This window comes from Oryctolagus cuniculus, chromosome 19 (assembly GCF_964237555.1).
Source record: "Oryctolagus cuniculus chromosome 19, mOryCun1.1, whole genome shotgun sequence".
Lineage (NCBI taxonomy): Eukaryota > Metazoa > Chordata > Mammalia > Lagomorpha > Leporidae > Oryctolagus > Oryctolagus cuniculus.
The window spans coordinates 44855185-44872636 of NC_091450.1; the positions used below are offsets into that span (position 1 = coordinate 44855185).

The 17452-nt window shown below is 51.0% G+C and overlaps 1 protein-coding gene across 3 annotated transcripts in view; it reads right to left on the reverse strand.

Annotated features, from left to right (window-relative positions):
- Positions 1-14235, reverse strand: part of LOC100354652 (C-C motif chemokine 24) — a 56785-nt gene extending 42550 nt beyond the window's left edge. For 2 of the 3 annotated variants that reach the window (XM_070064496.1, XM_070064495.1), the window contains exons 1-2: positions 13901-14235; positions 3198-3309 (exon numbers count right to left, since the gene is read on the reverse strand). In XM_070064496.1, coding sequence (XP_069920597.1) covers positions 3198-3309; positions 13901-13981 — 193 coding nt within the window. In that variant the 5' untranslated portion in view covers positions 13982-14235. Of the gene's footprint in view, positions 1-3197; positions 3310-10978; positions 11215-13900 lie in introns of those variants that run through there. The other variant, XR_011384572.1, reaches the window with a different exon arrangement.
- Positions 14236-17452: the final 3217 nt, after the last annotated feature.

The window sequence follows — 17452 nt, forward strand, 5'->3', positions numbered from 1 at the left end:
CTGCTGACTCTGGAGGTTTTAACGGGTGGGTGTGGGTGGCAGAACCTGCTGTCCCTCTTGGCACTGGGTCCGTGTATATGAGCCCCTCCCCCAAAGTCACTGAGGGGCAGAGACCTGGGTGGGTCCCCTTGGGGTGGGGAGGGAGAAATGGTTCCAAGAGGGTGGGGGGGTGTGGCCTGGCAGCTGGAGGTACTCTAGTGGCCGGGCACGGTGACTCTTGGACAGGTGCCTGTCCATGGGCAGTTGGCTGCACTGCCCACTGCTCCAATTGTTCTAGGACCTTCCTTTGGTACTGGGCCAGTGTGGAGCCAAGGCCAGCATTGATGTTCAATCTGCCTGGACTCTATATTTGAAGAGAGAGAGAGAGAGAGAGACAGAGAGACAGAGCTTTCCTCTTAGGTAGTCTCAAGTTGCTGGAGCCCCAGGATGAAGCTGGAACCCGGAGTGGAGCCTGGATGGAAACCCCAGGTCTCATCCTGGTGCTCTCACTGCTGGACCCAAAGATTGCCCAAGCAGTTCACACACACTGCATCATGGGTCTAATTAAATGCATTGTGGGTCTAATCATGGGTATGAAATAGGGAATTGGAGTTTAGAATACCTTGGCAACTGAAACATCATACTGTCCTTAGCTAAGATCTTATATAACATAAAAGATTTGGGCAAGGGTCATCTGCCAGTGTCCATGTCACACTGTGGTACGTTCAATTTGTCATTGTTTTCTGGTGACTGTCAATTGAGGGTAAAGCCCACGGCACTGACCTCTCACCCAGCCTGAGGAAGACCTGCGAGCAGAGAAGGGGCAGCTCTGTTGTGACTGATCTGAAGGAATGCTGTACACTTACTCCTCCCTGCTCTGGGGTTAGTTTAAAACTAGGTTCCATTGGTCATGAGCCCTGTAAGAGCCCGTCTACACCTGCCACCCCGTGATGGGCTGGGAAGTGGACCAATGTGGAGAGTGCCCAGTGCACACGAGCGAGTGTGCTCCACACGTGGCTCACAGTCCCACTGAGGGCGATGACGTCACCTGCACAGCATGTTGGCACAGGCCAGCCCCTCTGTGATGTCATCCTCTGTGGCAGTTATTAGGCCTCGCTGCCAGCACAGTGGCACAGGGACAGGCGCCGAGGGCAGGGACAAGCAGGGAGAGTGGTCTGTGGGGAGAGGGCCCGGGGAGCAAGGGAGTGGCGGACGGGTGAGGGAAGGGTGAAGACAGGTGGGGGTATGGGCACGGGCAGGGTAATGGAGGATGGGGACAAACAGAGTGGTCCAGGGGTGGGCCAGGGTGGGCTGAGGGAGGGTAAGGGAGGGCGAGGGTGGGCCGAGGGTGGGCGAGGGAGGGCAGAGGGAGGGCAAGGGTGGGCTGAGGGTGGGACGAGGGAGGGTGAGGTAGGGCCGAGGGTGGATGAGGGTGGGCCGAGGGAGGGCGCGGGAGGGCGAGGGTGGGCACGGGAGGGCCGAGGGTGGGTGAGGGTGGGCCGAGGGTGGGCCGAGGGTGGGCTGAGGGAGGGCAAGGGAGGGCGAGGGTGGGCCAGGGAGCCCAAGGGTGGGCGAGGGAGGGCCGAGGGTGGGCGAGGGAGGGCGAGAGAGGGACGAGGGTGGGCGAGGGTGGGCCGAGGGTGGTGCAAGGGTGGGCCAAGGGTGGGCTGAGGGAGGCTGAGCTTGGGCTTAGTGTGGAATTGGGACAGTCTACCAGAACCAGCTCAACAAGACCAAGACTCTGCCTTGGTAGCAGACGCACCTGCCCTATCATCCAACCCTGAGAAACTGCCCATAGCCACATCTGTTACTCTTCTGTGCCCCACTAGCTCTGTCTGGTCAGCCACTCAAATGGCCCACAGCCTGTGTGCGGTCATGCCACTCCTGATAACCATTCTTCCTCATTCCTACCACCATCTGAGCAAGCACTCCTGTGGTCTCTCGATTTCAGCGCTGGTTAGTCAATGACGGGTAAGATCCCCTGGGGGACAACCTAAGACAGGCACAGCTGCGTACGGAGACCACATGGAAATGGGGCCAACAATGGTATGGCCAAGAATCATGCCTCCCGTTGCTCAAAAATAAACAAAAAGGGGGAAATGTGGTGGAATGAGAGGGCCACGCCAAGGTGGCCGCTGGCAAGAGAGCATTAGTTACTCAGGAATGGCTTTGGACACTGCCTGGCAACAGGCTGTGATTGGATGGCTTTGGAAACTGCCTGGCAGGCTGTGATTGGATGGGGCATAGACCGCACCTTGACCAGATTGGCTGGTCTAGGCTATATAAGATGTACGTCCAACTGAAATAAACGAGTCTGCCGGCTGCTCGCCTCAAGCCTGCTTTCACCCGACTCCCGGGCTCTGTGTGGTGACTCCGCGCCTCTTGCCCCCACCACGCTGTTCCTCTCAGAACCCAATCCACTGCAACAGTGTTGAGAAATCAACGCAACAGGGCACTGGATCCAGGACAATGGGGAGAGCAGTGGAAGAAGAGACTGGGGGGCGATGGAGGGCTCTCTGTGGTGTGCATGCTGCACCATGGGTACGTGGGGAGAGTGCTGGGTATTTCTCAACCCGACCTGGCCTTCCCTCCCTTGTGACGTGGCAAGGGTTTGAATCCCTGCAACCAGATCCAACTCATTGCCTGTGTTGATAAATAAAGCTTCCACATTGATCTGAAAATGACCACGTGGTGTGTAATTTTTCACAAAGATTTATGCATTTGAAACGGAAATGAGTCAAAGAGGTGGTGACAGAGTGGTCTTCCTGCCTCTGGTCACTTCCCACAGGACCCCAACAGTCAGGGAGGGGCCAGGATGGAGCCTGGAGCACGGAACTCCTACTACTCTCCTAAATGGGTGGTAGGGCCAAAGTACTTGGCCTGGATCTGCTGTATTCCTGGGCATACGAGCAGGAGATTGGATGGGAAGTGGAGCAGCTGGGACTTGAAATAGTGCTCCAACATGGGAGCTTAGCTGAGCAGAAGCTCCAAAAAGGTGGGCTCCCTTGTGAAGTGTCATTGAGTGTAAGAGTTTGCACACCCTAGGGATGGAAGGTGGTGTTCCATCTGCTAGTTCACGTGCACACCACGCTGGGCACTACTGCCTGAGGCAGTGTTGGGACCCCCACAGGCATACATACAATCTTTGGCACCTCCCCTTGCCAGCTGGGGGAGGCCTGGGTTTGAGTGGAGAGCTTCACTGAAGAGGGCCGACTCACCTCGTGGGACTCGAGATGGGAGGGGAGGTCCTGAGCCCAGCCGGATCCTAGTCTGTGTCCGGTGCTGAAGGAGGCGCTCATGTCTGGCTTTCCTCAGCAATGTGTCTGACAGCTATGAAACAAGACAAAACCAACAACCGTTAAGGACTCTGGGAATCCACCAAATCAACCAACCAACCAACCAACCAACCAACCACAAAACAGACAGCACTGATGGATGGATGGATGGATGAATGGTGACCGTCCAGGAAAGAAGAGTGGGAGAAGGTGGTGTGCTGGCCTGGAGCTGTGTCCCTCTCCTCCCCACCCTGAGCTTGTGGTGCTACCAGGGTGGGTGGGGCTGTCTGTGAAAACCAGCAGCTTGGTTTGCTGGACATGGTGCGGAGGGGAGAGCAAGTCCTCGCCAGTAAAAAGAGCAAACTTCACAGGACAGAACACAGGAAAGCGGCATACTGCTGGCCACAGGTTAGAGGCCCTTTGGGACAGGGGAAGACCAGTGTGCCAACCAATTTTTTTTATTTTTTTTATGATTAGTTATTTATTTGAAAGCCCAAGATACAGAGAGTATGACATAGAGAGAACTTCCATCCAACTGGTTTACTCCCCAGATGGTTGCAACAACCACTATGGGGCCAGGCCAAAGCCAGGAGTCAGGAGTCAGGAGTTAAGACTTCCCGGTCTCCCAAGAGGGTGGCAGGGCCCCAAGCACTTGTTCCATCTGCCACTGCTTTCCCCAGGACATTCGGGAGAATCCAGATCAGAAGTGGAACAGCCTGGATACAAACCAGTGCCCACATAGGACGCTACCATTACCAAAGGTGACTGAACCTACTATGCTACAACACTGGCCCCATATTTTTTTTTATTGATTCATTGGAAAGGCAGGGACACACAAAAGAGAAAGGGACAGGTGGGGAGACCTTCCATCCTTGTTTAGCACTCCAAGTATGCACAACATCCATAGCTGGGCCAGGCAGAAGCCAGGACCCAGGCATTCAACCTGGGTCCGTGTGGGTGGCAAGGACCCAACAACTCGAGCCACCACCTGTTGTCTCCTGGGGGTATTACAGGAAACTGCAACTCAAGTAGAGCTGGGGCTTGAACTCAGGCCCTCTGGTATGGGATGGGAGCGTCCCACAAGGTGGTGTCATCGCTGTGCCACACACCCTCCCCCAAAGAGAAGTTTACCAGGAGAATCCTGGGTTGCCATGGTTGGGCTAGACTGAACTCAGCAACCAGGAGCTTCATTCACATCTCCCACGTGGGAAAGCAGAGAAGATGGCCCATGTCTTTGGGCCTCTGCATCCAACTGGGATACCTGGGGGAAGCTCCCCGAGTCATGGGTCAGAAGGTCTGCTCCACCTCATTAAGCTGTCCCATCCGTGGAGAGAGAGCCATGTTCCCGGAACCAGCTCTCTGTGGCTGCCCTACCTGGGGTTTTGAGCCCCTGAGCCTCTGCTATGTTGAGTGTCTGGGAGTACCTCACAGTCCTCCCTGGGTGCACAGCCCCCAGCCATCCTCCCAGCCAGACTCCAGGTCAGTGGGGAACAGGGACTTTGCTCTCTGGCAATATCCCTGGATCCCACACGTGCACCAAGAGTCACTCCCCACGGCCCCTCCTCATTTCACATGGCACCTTCTCCCCACCATCCTCCAGCTGAACTGCCAGCTGCTGGCACATGCCCAAGACCTGCTCAGCTGCTACTTACACCCACAATTCCACCTGCCCTCTCTCAGCCACCTCTTTGTGGGGATGTGGGGAGAGGGAAATGTGCCCCTTTTTCCCACTGGGTAAGTGGGTGCCCTGTCGCACTCAGGACTCCAGGCCGCATTCACAGACAGTGCAGTCGACCAGGCTCTCCCTCCAGCTGGATCACCAGTGTCACGCGTTTCTGCACTCTGATCTCACTCACTCTCCAAAGCTGGTGCAGTCTCCCACTCTCGGCTCCTGGGGTCCTGTCTTGGGTCTGTGTTTGCTGCTTTGCATCCACGTGGGCCTTCCACCACGATCCACGGTGTCCTTCTTCCTTCCTCAGCACTTCCTGTGCTTTGCTCTCCAAGTCTCCCCTAAGAATACACTTCATCCCTGTTTTTTTCTTCCCCCTAGCCTGAAGCAGTCCACCCTTTCCCCATTCTGCCAGTTTGGAATCCCCAAGATGCTTTACTTTAAAATGGCTACGCCTCTGGAATGAATACAATTCATTTCTTAGAGGTCCGGCATAAGCAAATTCAGTTCAGAGTACTAATGTTAGATTTCGTGGCATTTATTCTCACTAGTGAATTTTCAGAGGTCTTACTAACAGTAAGGAATTCCTTTGGGAATTCAGCCGTTTTCTTGCTGAAAACCACTGGGTTACATTGTTTTGGGAGTCGAACATTGTGCCCTCGCTAGAATAATTGTCAAGGCCTTGATATTCACTCTTTGGCAAATAACTCTTTTCTGAAAGTACAAAGAGAGAGACAGGAGTGACAGTTGCATTTTGATTTAGATAGTACTTTGTTCTCAACTATTTATGGTCTCCTTTCCTCTTCAGAATGCACTTGTACACACACACACACACACACACACTCATCTGATATAAAGTAGTCTGTACAGAGAATCAAGCCTATAACTGAGACGTGAGCAATGTAGAGAGTGCAAGGAGAGAAAAATTCACTGCTCTACAATTACATCAAACACGATGCATATTGACTGCTGGTCTGATGTCTGTTTTAGTGGATCATTTGATAACAGCCTTTACCCTTCTGGGTTTTCATTCAGCTGTGCTTTCAGATATTTTTTCATGTTTTGGTAATTTTCCTTTAAACATCCGTACAAGAGTTAACATTGCAATGTGGCATTGCTACCAGTATTCTGCTATGTGATACTTATTTTAACACCTTTGATAGTCTGAGAAAATCTGATGGGTACGTTTTTTCTGGAGCAATTCCTTTACTTCACTTATTTTAACCCACTGCTTTTGGTAATGCTGTTTACGAGGAGTTGCCTTCACTTCTTGCTCCTGGAATCACCACTCTCAGGAATATTCTGCTTTCTGGCTCCTGGCAGCTCAGGTGAGATGACTCAGCCTTTTAAAAACCTTACTCAGCAGTTGCACTCCCCACAATATTTTCTGACTTCTTTCAAAATATTTAACCAAAAAAGATTTCAAAGGCGAAATAAAAAAAGGTTGAAATTAAGTTATATACATATATTGCATATCTTTGTTTTTCAAATTTATATCTAGTGGAATATAAGCACTCTGGGGGCTAAGCCATGCATATACTACACTAAACATTTGTGGAATGTGGTATTTACTTTCAAAAGCCTCAACAAAAAGAAGAAGTAAAGCTGAAATATCAAATGTTTGAGAATAATATAATAATACCAATATGCAAAACGTTAGAATGATGCAATTATTTGTTTCTGACTGCAGATTTCCTGATATGATCACGGTATATAGTTTAGCATTAGACCAAGATGTATTGCCTCATAAAAATAACATTGAAATAATGTAAGTGTAGAAAATAATCAGCGCCCAGCACCAGCACTACTCCTGTCACTTCTGCCCCTCTGGAGGTCCTGTGGTCTGCAAATCCCAGCATCAAATAAATACAGCAGCTCCAGCCCCACCCTCTGGCAGTGACTAGGGGTCTGCTTGCCCCATCGAATGGGCTTCACTGCTACTCCTGGGGCTCTGGCCCATCATGCAATGGCTCAGGGCCACATAACCAGGCTGTCCCAGCGTCAGCTTGGCCTGCTCCCAGAACCAGTGATCTCTAGCACTTCTTGTATCACATTTGGGTGATGGGTGGTGAGCTGTCACTGGGCCCACTCACAGAGCCAGCCAGGTGTGCTTCCAGAAAGAATGTCATTTCTGCATCTCTGTTCCCTGCCACTAGTGGTGGCTGAGGAACTCCACACAAGGGAGCCAAGCAACTCCACTGGACCCCAGAAATACCTACACCCTTGATGCTGCTGTAGTGAACTACAGCAAAAGAAGCTATAGAGAGAGGCCATTATGATTTTTAACTTGAAACGGAGACAAAACACGCTACAAAGTCAATACCTAAAGACAGACATTCAGGAAAAATCTTGCAATCCTTGAAAACCTTCCCTTAAAAATGATACAAAAAACTGATCTACCAGATGTGCAACAATCAACATAGGGACAGAAGAGTGAAAAGTGAAACAATACGCTACCAAAAAGAATATAACAACACTATAGTGGCTGACCACAAAGAAGGTGGTGCGTAAAATGTCAGATAAAGAATTCAAAAGACGGGCTTCATGAGGATACTCAGAGAGACACAAGAGAATATGGACAGTTACCTGAACGTTATGCAAGTGATGAATGACATCAATGAATGAAAACTTCAACAGAGACAGAGACCTTGAACAAGAACTGAAAGAAAACTTACAAAACATGAGGTGATTAAGACAAAAAAGTTGCAAATATCGACAACAGACTAGACTGAGCAAAACAGAGAATATCTGAACTCAAAGATGAGCCTTTTTAAATATACCAGTCAGACAAAAGGAACCAAAAAGAAGATGGCTTCATGAGACCAGGGGAACACAACATGATCAAGTATTCAAATTTCCGCAGTCGCTGAGGGAGAGAAGATCCAGGACAGTGAGGTAACAGCTGAAAACTTCCCCACGCTGGAGAAATATATGGACACTGATGTACAGAAGGCCCCAAAAGCTCTGAGAAAAGTTAGCAGAGAAATTTCTGTCACCTTATATTTGTACTCAAAGGAACAACACCAAGAAAGAAACAGAATTGAATCAGGAAAGCAAGTGGTCCCTTTTAAGGGAAACCCCCATTAGATTATTAGCACATTTTCCCCACAAAGCTTTCAGGATTCATAAAATATAAAATCCATTCATGATTAAAATCATGAACACATGCATATGGAAAAAAATTTCTCCACTTAATAAACCCACACATGACAAACCCACAGCCAATATCATATGAAATGGGGAATTCAAAAATATTCCTCTAACATCTTTGACCAGATAAAGATAACAGTGGGCAGAGAGTACTCTCACTGGTCTGATTCAATATGAAACTAGATGTCTTGGATGGTGCCGGGGCTCACTTGACTAATCCACCTGCAGTGCCGGCACCCCGGGTTCTAGCCCTGGTTGGGGCGCCGGGTACTAATCCCGCTTGCCCCTCTTCCAGTCCAGCTCTCTGCTGCGGACTGGGAAGGCAGTGGAGGATGGCCCAAGTGCTTGGGCCCTGCACCCACATGGGGGGAAGCACCTGGCTCCTGGCTTCGGATTGGTGCAGCGCCAGCCATAGCGGCCATTAGGGGAGTGAACCAACGGAAGGAAGACCTTTCTCTCTATTTTTTTCTCACTGTCTGTAACTCTACCTGTCAAAAAAAAAAAAAAAAAAAAAAGAAAAGAAAAGAAACTTGAGGTCTTAGCCAGAGCGATTAGGCAAGGCAAGGAAATCAAAAACATGCAATTGGAAAAGAGAAAATCGAATTATCCTTGTTTGCAGTTGGCATGATTCCATAGGTGTGAAACAGATTCCACCACGGAGATCTTAAATAAAATACTATTTTAATATAATAACATGTATGTCACAGCTGCTTCATTTCTGCTCCAGTTCACTGCTAATGCACCTGAGAAAGCAGCAGAAGATGGTCCAAGTTCTCAGGCCTCTGCCACCCATGTGGGAAGCCCAGATGAAGATCCAGGTTCCCAGTTTTGGCTTGCCCCAGCCCTGTCTGTTGTGGCCATTTGGAGTGTACTAGTGGATGGAAAATACCTCCCACTCCCCCCAATTCTATCTGCCTATAACTCTGCCTTTCAAATAAATAAATCTTTAAAAACGCAAAAATATGGTTCCCAACCTATGGAGAGTTGCCAAGATGGTCAGGAAAGTGAGACTCCTAGATGTGTAAGAGCAACCAGAGAACACTTGACCCCATAAGGTCAAGTGTAATGGGGCAGATAAAAAGTGATATTGGCAACACAGAAAAGAGAATATGAACTATAGCAGCAAGAGAGGAGAGTCTTAGAGGACAGGGGTCAATAGAATAATAAATCAAGGGTCATTAAAAAATAGATCCAGCTTTATTGGAGTAGAAGGCTTATATTACATAGAAGACTGGAGAAAGGGCTAAAAAGGGCTCTGTGAACAAGTGCTTTCATGTGCTAGAGTTCCATCTCAATCACAACATTTGAAGACAAGTGGGGATGGCAGGTAACTGTTAAACAACCCCTTTGTGCTCATGCCCGTGACCTCATCCAAACACACCATCATCTGTGCCAATGCAGTACACATTTACATGCTGTGTATTAAAATCTTCATGAGATTTAAAGTGTTAGCTAAGTACCATATCATACATCGACCACAAGGCCTTCTTCATAACTAGGTGATGAGGACACAGCCTGCAACTCCCTGTTAGAAGTCTGCTGTCTGGGGGGCATTTGGTGCAGCAGTTAGGACACCACACAGGACACCAGCATCCCTCATCCCCGTGTCTGGGTGTGAGTCCCCCTCCACTCCTGAAGCTTCCTGCTCATGCACACCCTGGGAGACAGTGGTGATGGCACCAGTACTTGGGTCCCTGACACGCACGTGGGAGGAGATCCAGACTGGACTGTAAGCTCCTGGCTCAGCCCCAGCTGTTGTAAGCAAGTGGGAAATCAATCAGCTGGTGAGAAATTCTCTCTCTCTCTCTCTCCTCCCCACCACTACTAGACTCTCTGTCCCTCACATACAAAAATAATTAAGTAAAGAATTGAATAAAATGTAAAAAGAAAGCAAAAGTGTGTTGTCTTTGGCTCTATGTAGCCCTTTTTAGAAGTTTTTTTAATTTATTTGACAGTTAAAGTTACACAAAGAGAGAAGGAGAGGCAGAGAGACAAAGAGGTCTTCCATCCACTGGTTCACTCCCGAGATGGTCCCAACGGCTGCTCCATTTCTGATTCAGCTCCCTGCTGATGGTCTGGGAAAACAGTAATGATGGCCCACATGCTTGGGCCCCTGCACCAACGTAGGAGACCCGGAAGAAGCTCCTGGCTCCTGGCTTCAGATCAGCACAGCTTCAGCCATTGCAGCCATTTGGGGGCAGTGAACCAGCGGATGGAAGACCTCCCTCTCTGTCTCTCACTCCTTCTGTCTGTAACTCCATCTCTGAAATAATTAAAATCTTAAGAAAATAAGATTCTCTCTGGATCTCTCTCTCTCTGTAACTCTGACATAAATAAATAAATAGGGCCAGCACTATGGCACAGTGGGTTAAAGTCCTGGGCTGAAGCGCCGGCATGCTGTATGGACACTGGTTCTAATCCCACATGCTCCTCTTCCGATCCAGCTCTCTGCTATGGCCTGGGAAAGCAGTAGAAGATGGCCCTAGTCCTTGGGCCCCGGCACCCACGTGGGAGACCCAGAAGAAACTCCTGGCTCCAGATCAGCACACCTCTGACCATTACAGCCATCTGGGAAGTGAACAAGCAGGTGGAAGATCTTCTCTCTGTCTCTACAATTCTGTGTAACTCCGTCTTTCAAAGAAATAAAATAAATCTTAAAAATAAATAAATCTTTTCTAAAAAAGAATTGTACCTATGAAATACATGAAATCTGTTAGCTTCATATAAGTAAATTTTTTAAAATGCCCTGCTTTCTGGATTTTCCACCTGCAAAAAACTCAGAAAATATCAGAGTAGTTGTATTTGGGAAGGGTCATCTGCCAGTGTCCATGTCCCACTGTGGTATGTTCAATTTGTCATCGTTTTCTGGTGACTGTCAATTGAGGGTAAAGCCCACGGCACTGACCTCTCACCCAGCCTGAGGAAGACCTGCGAGCAGAGAAGGGGCAGCTCTGTTGTGACTGATCTGAAGGAATGCTGTACACTTACTCCTCCCTGCTCTGGGGTTAGTTTAAAACTAGGTTCCATTGGTCATGAGCCCTGTAAGAGCCCGTCTACACCTGCCACCCCGTGATGGGCTGGGAAGTGGACCAATGTGGAGAGTGGCCAGTGCACACGAGCGAGTGTGCTCCACACGTGGCTCACAGTCCCACTGAGGGCGATGACGTCACCTGCACAGCATGTTGGCACAGGCCAGACCTCTGTGATGTCATCCTCCGTGGCTGTTATTAGGCCTCGCTGCCAGCACTGTGGCACAGGGACAGGCGCCGAGGGCAGGGACAGAGCAGGGAGAGCGGTCTGTGGGGAGAGGGCCCGGGGAGCAAGGGAGTGGCGGACACGGGTGAGGGAAGGGTGAAGGCAGGATGGGGGTATGGGCACGGGCAGGGTAATGGAGGATGGGGACAAACAGAGTGGTCCAGGGGTGGGCCAGGGTGGGCCGAGGGTGGGCGAGGGAGGGCGAGGGTGGGCTGAGGGAGGGCAAGGGAGGGCGAGGGTGGGCCGAGGGAGGGAAGAGGGAGGGCGAGGGTGGGGTGAGGGTGGGCGAGGGAGGGCAGAGGGAGGGCAGAGGGGGGCGAGGGTGGGCTGAGGGAGGGCCGAGGGTGGGCCGAGTTTGGGCGAGGGAGGGCTGAGGGAGGGCGAGGGTGGGCTGAGGGAGGGCTGAGGTTGGGCCGAGGGAGGGCGAGGGAGGGCGAAGGTGGGCGAGGGTAGGCCGAGGGAGGGCAAGGGTGGGAGGGGGTGGGCAAGGGAGGGCCAAGGGAGGGCCGAGGGAGGGCCAAGGAAGGGCCGAGGGTGGGCGAGGATGGGCCGAGGGAGGCTGAGCTTGGGCTTAGTGTGGAATTGGGACAGTCCACCAGAACCAGCTCAACAAGACCAAGACTCTGCCTTGGTAGCAGACGCACCTGCCCTATCATCCAACCCTGAGAAACTGCCCATAGCCACATCTCTTACTGTTTTGTGCCCCACTAGCTCTGTCTGGTCAGCCACTCAAATGGCCCACAGCCTGTGTGCGGTCATGCCATTCCTGACAACCATTCTTCCTCATTCCTACCCCCATCTGAGCAAGCACTCCTGTGGTCTCTCGATTTCAGCGCTGGTTAGTCAATGACGGGTAAGATCCCCTGGGGGACAACCTAAGACAGGCACAGCTGCGTAGCAGACCACAGGGAAACGGGGTCAACAATGGTATGGCCAAGAATCATGCCTCCCGTTGCTCAAAAATAAACAAAAAGGGGGAAATGTGGTGGAATGAGAGGGCCACGCCAAGGTGGCCACTGGCAAGCGAGCATTAGTTACTCAGGAATGGCTTTGAAAGCCACCTGGCAACAGGCTGTGATTGGATGGCTTTGGAAACTGCCTGGCAGGCTGTGATTGGATGGGGCATAGACCGCACCTTGACCAGATTGGCTGGTCTTGGCTATATAAGATGTACGTCCAACTGAAATAAACGAGTCTGCCGGCTGCTCGCCTCAAGCCTGCTTTCACCCGACTCCCGGGGTCTGTGTGGTGACTCCGCGCCTCTTGCCCCCACCACGCTGTTCCTCTCAGAAACCAATCCACTGCAACAGTGTTGAGAAATCAACGCTACAGGGCACTGGATCCAGGACAATGGGGAGAGCAGTGGAAGAAGAGACTGGGGGGCGATGGAGGGCTCTCTGTGGTGTGCATGCTGCACCATGGGTACGTGGGGAGAGTGCTGGGTATTTCTCAACCCGACCTGGCCTTCCCTCCCTTGTGACGTGGCAAGCGTTTGAATCCCTGGAACCAGATCCAACTCATTGCCTGTGTTGATAAAGGTTCCATATGGATCTGAAAATGACCATGTGGTGTGTAATTTTTCACAAAGATTTATGCATTTGAAATGGAAATGAGTGAAAGAGGTGGTGACAGAGAGGTCTTCCTTCCTCTGGTCACTTCCCACAGGACCCCAACAGTCAGGGAGGGCCCAGGATGGAGCCTGGAGCACGGAACTCCTACTACTCTCCTAAATGGGTGGTAGGGCCAAAGTACTTGGCCCGGATCTGCTGTATTCCTAGGCACACGAGCAGGAGATCGGATGGGAAGTGGAGCAGCTGGGATGTGAAATAGTGCTCCAATGGGGGAGCTTAGCTGAGCAGAAGCTCCAAAAAGGTGGGCTCCCTTTGTGGGGAGCAACTGGGACTAGACTGTTACTCGAATTAAGACTTATTTTATGCATCTGCTCTCCCACAATATGGCGCTGGGAGAGGAGGTAACAACTTCTATGCAGCTGCCTCTCGCCAACCTGAGTGATGACCTGCAGGAGCTGATCCTGCTCCTGATTGCAGGAGAGCAGCGTACTCGGCGTGTGGGTAGCAGAGTTGGGATTGGTGGAAGAGGACTATAAAGGAAGAGAGAGACAACATGCACCAGGAACACCTGAGGAACATCTGAGCAGCCCCCGAGAGAGCCGGCCGGCGGTGTGCTGCTCCCCCGCGGAAGTGGGGAAAGTGGCAGGGGGAACCGCCCTTCCACAGAGGTGGAAGGGTCGGTAGCCAACCCGGGAAGAACCAGCAGCAAACCAGGGGAGGGCCGAGCAGATGAAAGAACAACGCAGGGTCCTGTGTCGTTCCTCCACGAAGAGGGGGAGCGACATCCCTTGTGAAGTGTCATTGAGTGTAAGAGTTTGCACACCCTAGGGATGGAAGGTGGTGTTCCATCTGCTAGTTCACGTGCACACCACGCTGGGCACTACTGCCTGAGGCAGTGTTGGGACCCCCACAGGCATACATACAATCTTTGGCACCTCCCCTTGCCAGCTGGGGGAGGCCTGGGTTTGAGTGGAGAGCTTCACTGAAGAGGGCCGACTCACCTCGTGGGACTCGAGATGGGAGGGGAGGTCCTGAGCCCAGCCGGATCCTAGGCTGTGTCCGGTGCTGAAGGAGGCGCTCATGGCTGCTTTCCCCAGCAATGTGTCCGACAGCTAGGAAACACGACAAAACCAACAACCGTTAAGGACTCTGGGAATCCACCAAATCAACCAACCAACCAACCACAAAACAGACAGCTCTGATGGATGGATGGATGAATGGTGTCTGACCAGGAAAGAGGAGTGGGAGAAGGTGGTGTGCTGGCCTGGAGCTGTGTCCCTCTCCTCCCCACCCTGAGATTGTGGTGCTACCAGGGTGGGTGGGGCTGTCTGTGAAAACCAGCAGTTTGGTATCCTGGACACGGTGCTGAGGGGAGAGCAAGAAACCCATGCTCAAGTCCTCGCCAGTAAAAAGAGCAAACTTCACAGGACAGAATGCAGGAAAGCAGCAGTCCTGCTGGCCAGAAGTTAGAGGCCCTTTGGGACAGGGGAAGATCAGTGTGCAAACCAATTTTTTTTTATTTTTTTATGATTAGTTATTTATTGGAAAGCCCAGGATACAGAGAGTGTGACATAGAGAGATCTTCCATCCAACTGGTTTACTCCCCAGATGGTTGAAACAACCACCATGGGGCCAGGCCAAAGCCAGGAGTCAGGAGTCAGGAGTCCAGTCTTCCAGGTCTCCCGTGAGGGTGGCAGGGCCCCAAGCACTTGTTCCACCTGCCACTGCTTTCCCCAGGACATCAGGGAGAATCCAGATCAGAAGTGGAACAGCCTGGATACAAACCAGTGCCCATATGGGACGCTGCCATTACCAAAGGTGACTGAACCTACTATGTACAATACTGGCCCCAAATTTTTTGTATTGATTGGAAAGACAGGGACACACAAAAGAGAAAGGGACAGGTCGGGAGACCGTCCATCCTTGTTTAGCGCTCCAAGTATGCACAACATCCATGGCTGGCCAGGCAGAAGCCAGGACCAGGCATTCAACCTGGGTCCGTGTGGGTGGCAAGGACCCAACAACTCGAGCCACCACCTGTTGTCTCCTGGGGGTATTACAGGAAACTGCAACTCAAGTAGAGCTGGGGCTTGAACTCAGGCCCTCTGGTATGGGATGGGAGCGTCCCACAAGGTGGTGTCATCGCTGTGCCACACACCCTCCCCCAAAGAGAAGTTTACCAGGAGAATCCTGGATGCCATGGTTGGGCTAGACTGAACTCAGCAACCAGGAGCTTCATTCACATCACCCACGTGGGAAAGCAGAGAAGATGGCCCATGTCTCTGGGCCTCTGCATCCAACTGGGATACCTGGGCAAGGTCCCCGAGTCATGGGTCAGAAGGTCTGCTCCACCTCATTAAGCTGTCCCATCCGTGGAGAGAGAGCCATGTTCCCAGAACCAGCTCTCTGTGGCTGCTCCACCTGGGGTTTTGAGCCCCTGAGCCTCTGCTATGTTGAGTGCCTGGGACTACCTCACAGTCCTCCCTGGGTGCACAGCCCCCAGCCATCCTCCCAGCCAGACTCAAGGTCAGTGGGGAACAGGGACTTTGCTCTCTGGCAATATCCTTGGATCCCACACGTGCACCAAGAGTCACTCCCCACGGCCCCTCCTCATTTCACATGGCACCTTCTCCCCACCATCCTCCAGCTGAACTGCCAGCTGCTGGCACATGCCCAAGACCTGCTCAGCTGCTACTGACACCCATAATGCCACCTGCCCTCTCTCAGCCACCTGTTTGTGGGGAAACGGGGAGAGGGAAATGTGCCCCTTTGTCCCACTGGGTAAGTGGGTGCCCTGTCGCACTCAGGACTCCAGGCCGCATTCACAGACAGTGCAGTCGACCAGGCTCTCCCTCCAGCTAGATCACCAGTGTCACGCGTTTCTGCACTCTGATCTCACTCACTCTCCAAAGCTGGTGCAGTCTCCCGCTCTCGGCTCCTGGGGTCCTGTCTTGGGTCTGTGTTTGCTGCTTTGCGTCCACGTGGGCCTTCCACCACGATCCACGGTGTCCTTCTTCCTTCCTCAGCACTTCCTGTGCTTTGCTCTCCAAGTCTCCCCTAAGAATACACTTCATCCACGTTTTTTCCCCCTAGCCTGAAGCAGTCCACCCTTTCCCCATTCTGCCAGTTTGGAATCCCAAGATGCTCTACTTTAAAATGGCTACGCCTCTGGAATGGGCATAGCAACATAGCAGAACACAATTTATTGTTCAGAGGTCCGGCATAAGCAAATTCAGTTCAGAGTACTAATGTTAGATTTCGTGGCATTTATTCTCACTAGTGAATTTTCAGAGGTCTTACTAACAGTAAGGAATTCCTTTGGGAAATTCAACCGTTTTCTTGCTGGAAAACAATGGGTTACATTGTTTTGGGAGTGGAACATTGTGCCCTCACTAGAATATTAGTCAAGGCCTTGATATTCACTCTTTGGCAAATAACTCTGCTGCTGAAAATACAAAGGGAGAGACAGGAGTGACAGTGCATTTTGATTTAGATAGTCCTTTGTTCTCAACTATTTATGGTCCCCTTTCCTCTTCAGAATGCACTTGTACACACACACACAAACACAGACACACTCATCTGATATAACGTATTCTCTATAGAGAATCGAGCCTATTAACTGAGACTTGAGCAATGTAGAGAGTGCAAGGAGAGAAAAATTCACTGCTCTACAATTACATCAAACACGATGTATATTCACTGCCTGTCTGATGTCTGTTTTAGGGGATCATTTGATAACAGCCTTTCCCCTTCTGGGTTTTCATTCAGCCGTGCTTTCAGATGTTTTTTCAGTATGCTATTTTGCATGCATAGTATTATCAATATTACATTAAATCTCTTCATTCATTATCACTAATGCTACTTGGAAGAGCTGTTAATAAAATAATTCTTTCTCATAGCATAACCTGGGTCAGGAGCACATGATGGCTCCTATCTATTATGCTGAGCTAAGAGAGGGCTTCTGTTAGAACATCAATTTATGTTCTAAAAAGGGCTCTGCGAACAAGTGCTTTCATGTGCTAGAGTTCCATCTCAATCACAACATTTGAAGACAAGTGGGGATGGCAGGTAACTGTTAAACAACCCCTTTGTGCTCATGCCCGTGACCTCATCCAAACACACCAGTATCTGTGCCAATGCAGTACACATTTACATGCTGTGTATTAAAATCTTTATGAGATTTTAAGTGTTAGCTAAATACCATATCATACATGGACCACAAGGCCTTCTTCATAACTAGGTGATGAGGACACAGCCTGCAACTCCCTGTTAGAAGTCTGCTGTCTGGGGGGCATTTGGTGCAGCAGTTAGGACACCACACAGGACACCAGCATCCCTCATCCCCGTGTCTGGGTGTGAGTCCCCACTCCACTCCTGAAGCTTCCTGCTCATGCACACCCTGGGAGGCAGTGGTGATGGCGCCAGTACTTGGGTCCCTGACACGCACGTGGGAGGAGATCCAGACTGGACTGTAAGCTCCTGGCTCAGCCCCAGCTGTTGTAGGCAACTGGGAAATCAATCAGCTGATGAGAAATTCTCTCTCTCTCTCTCTC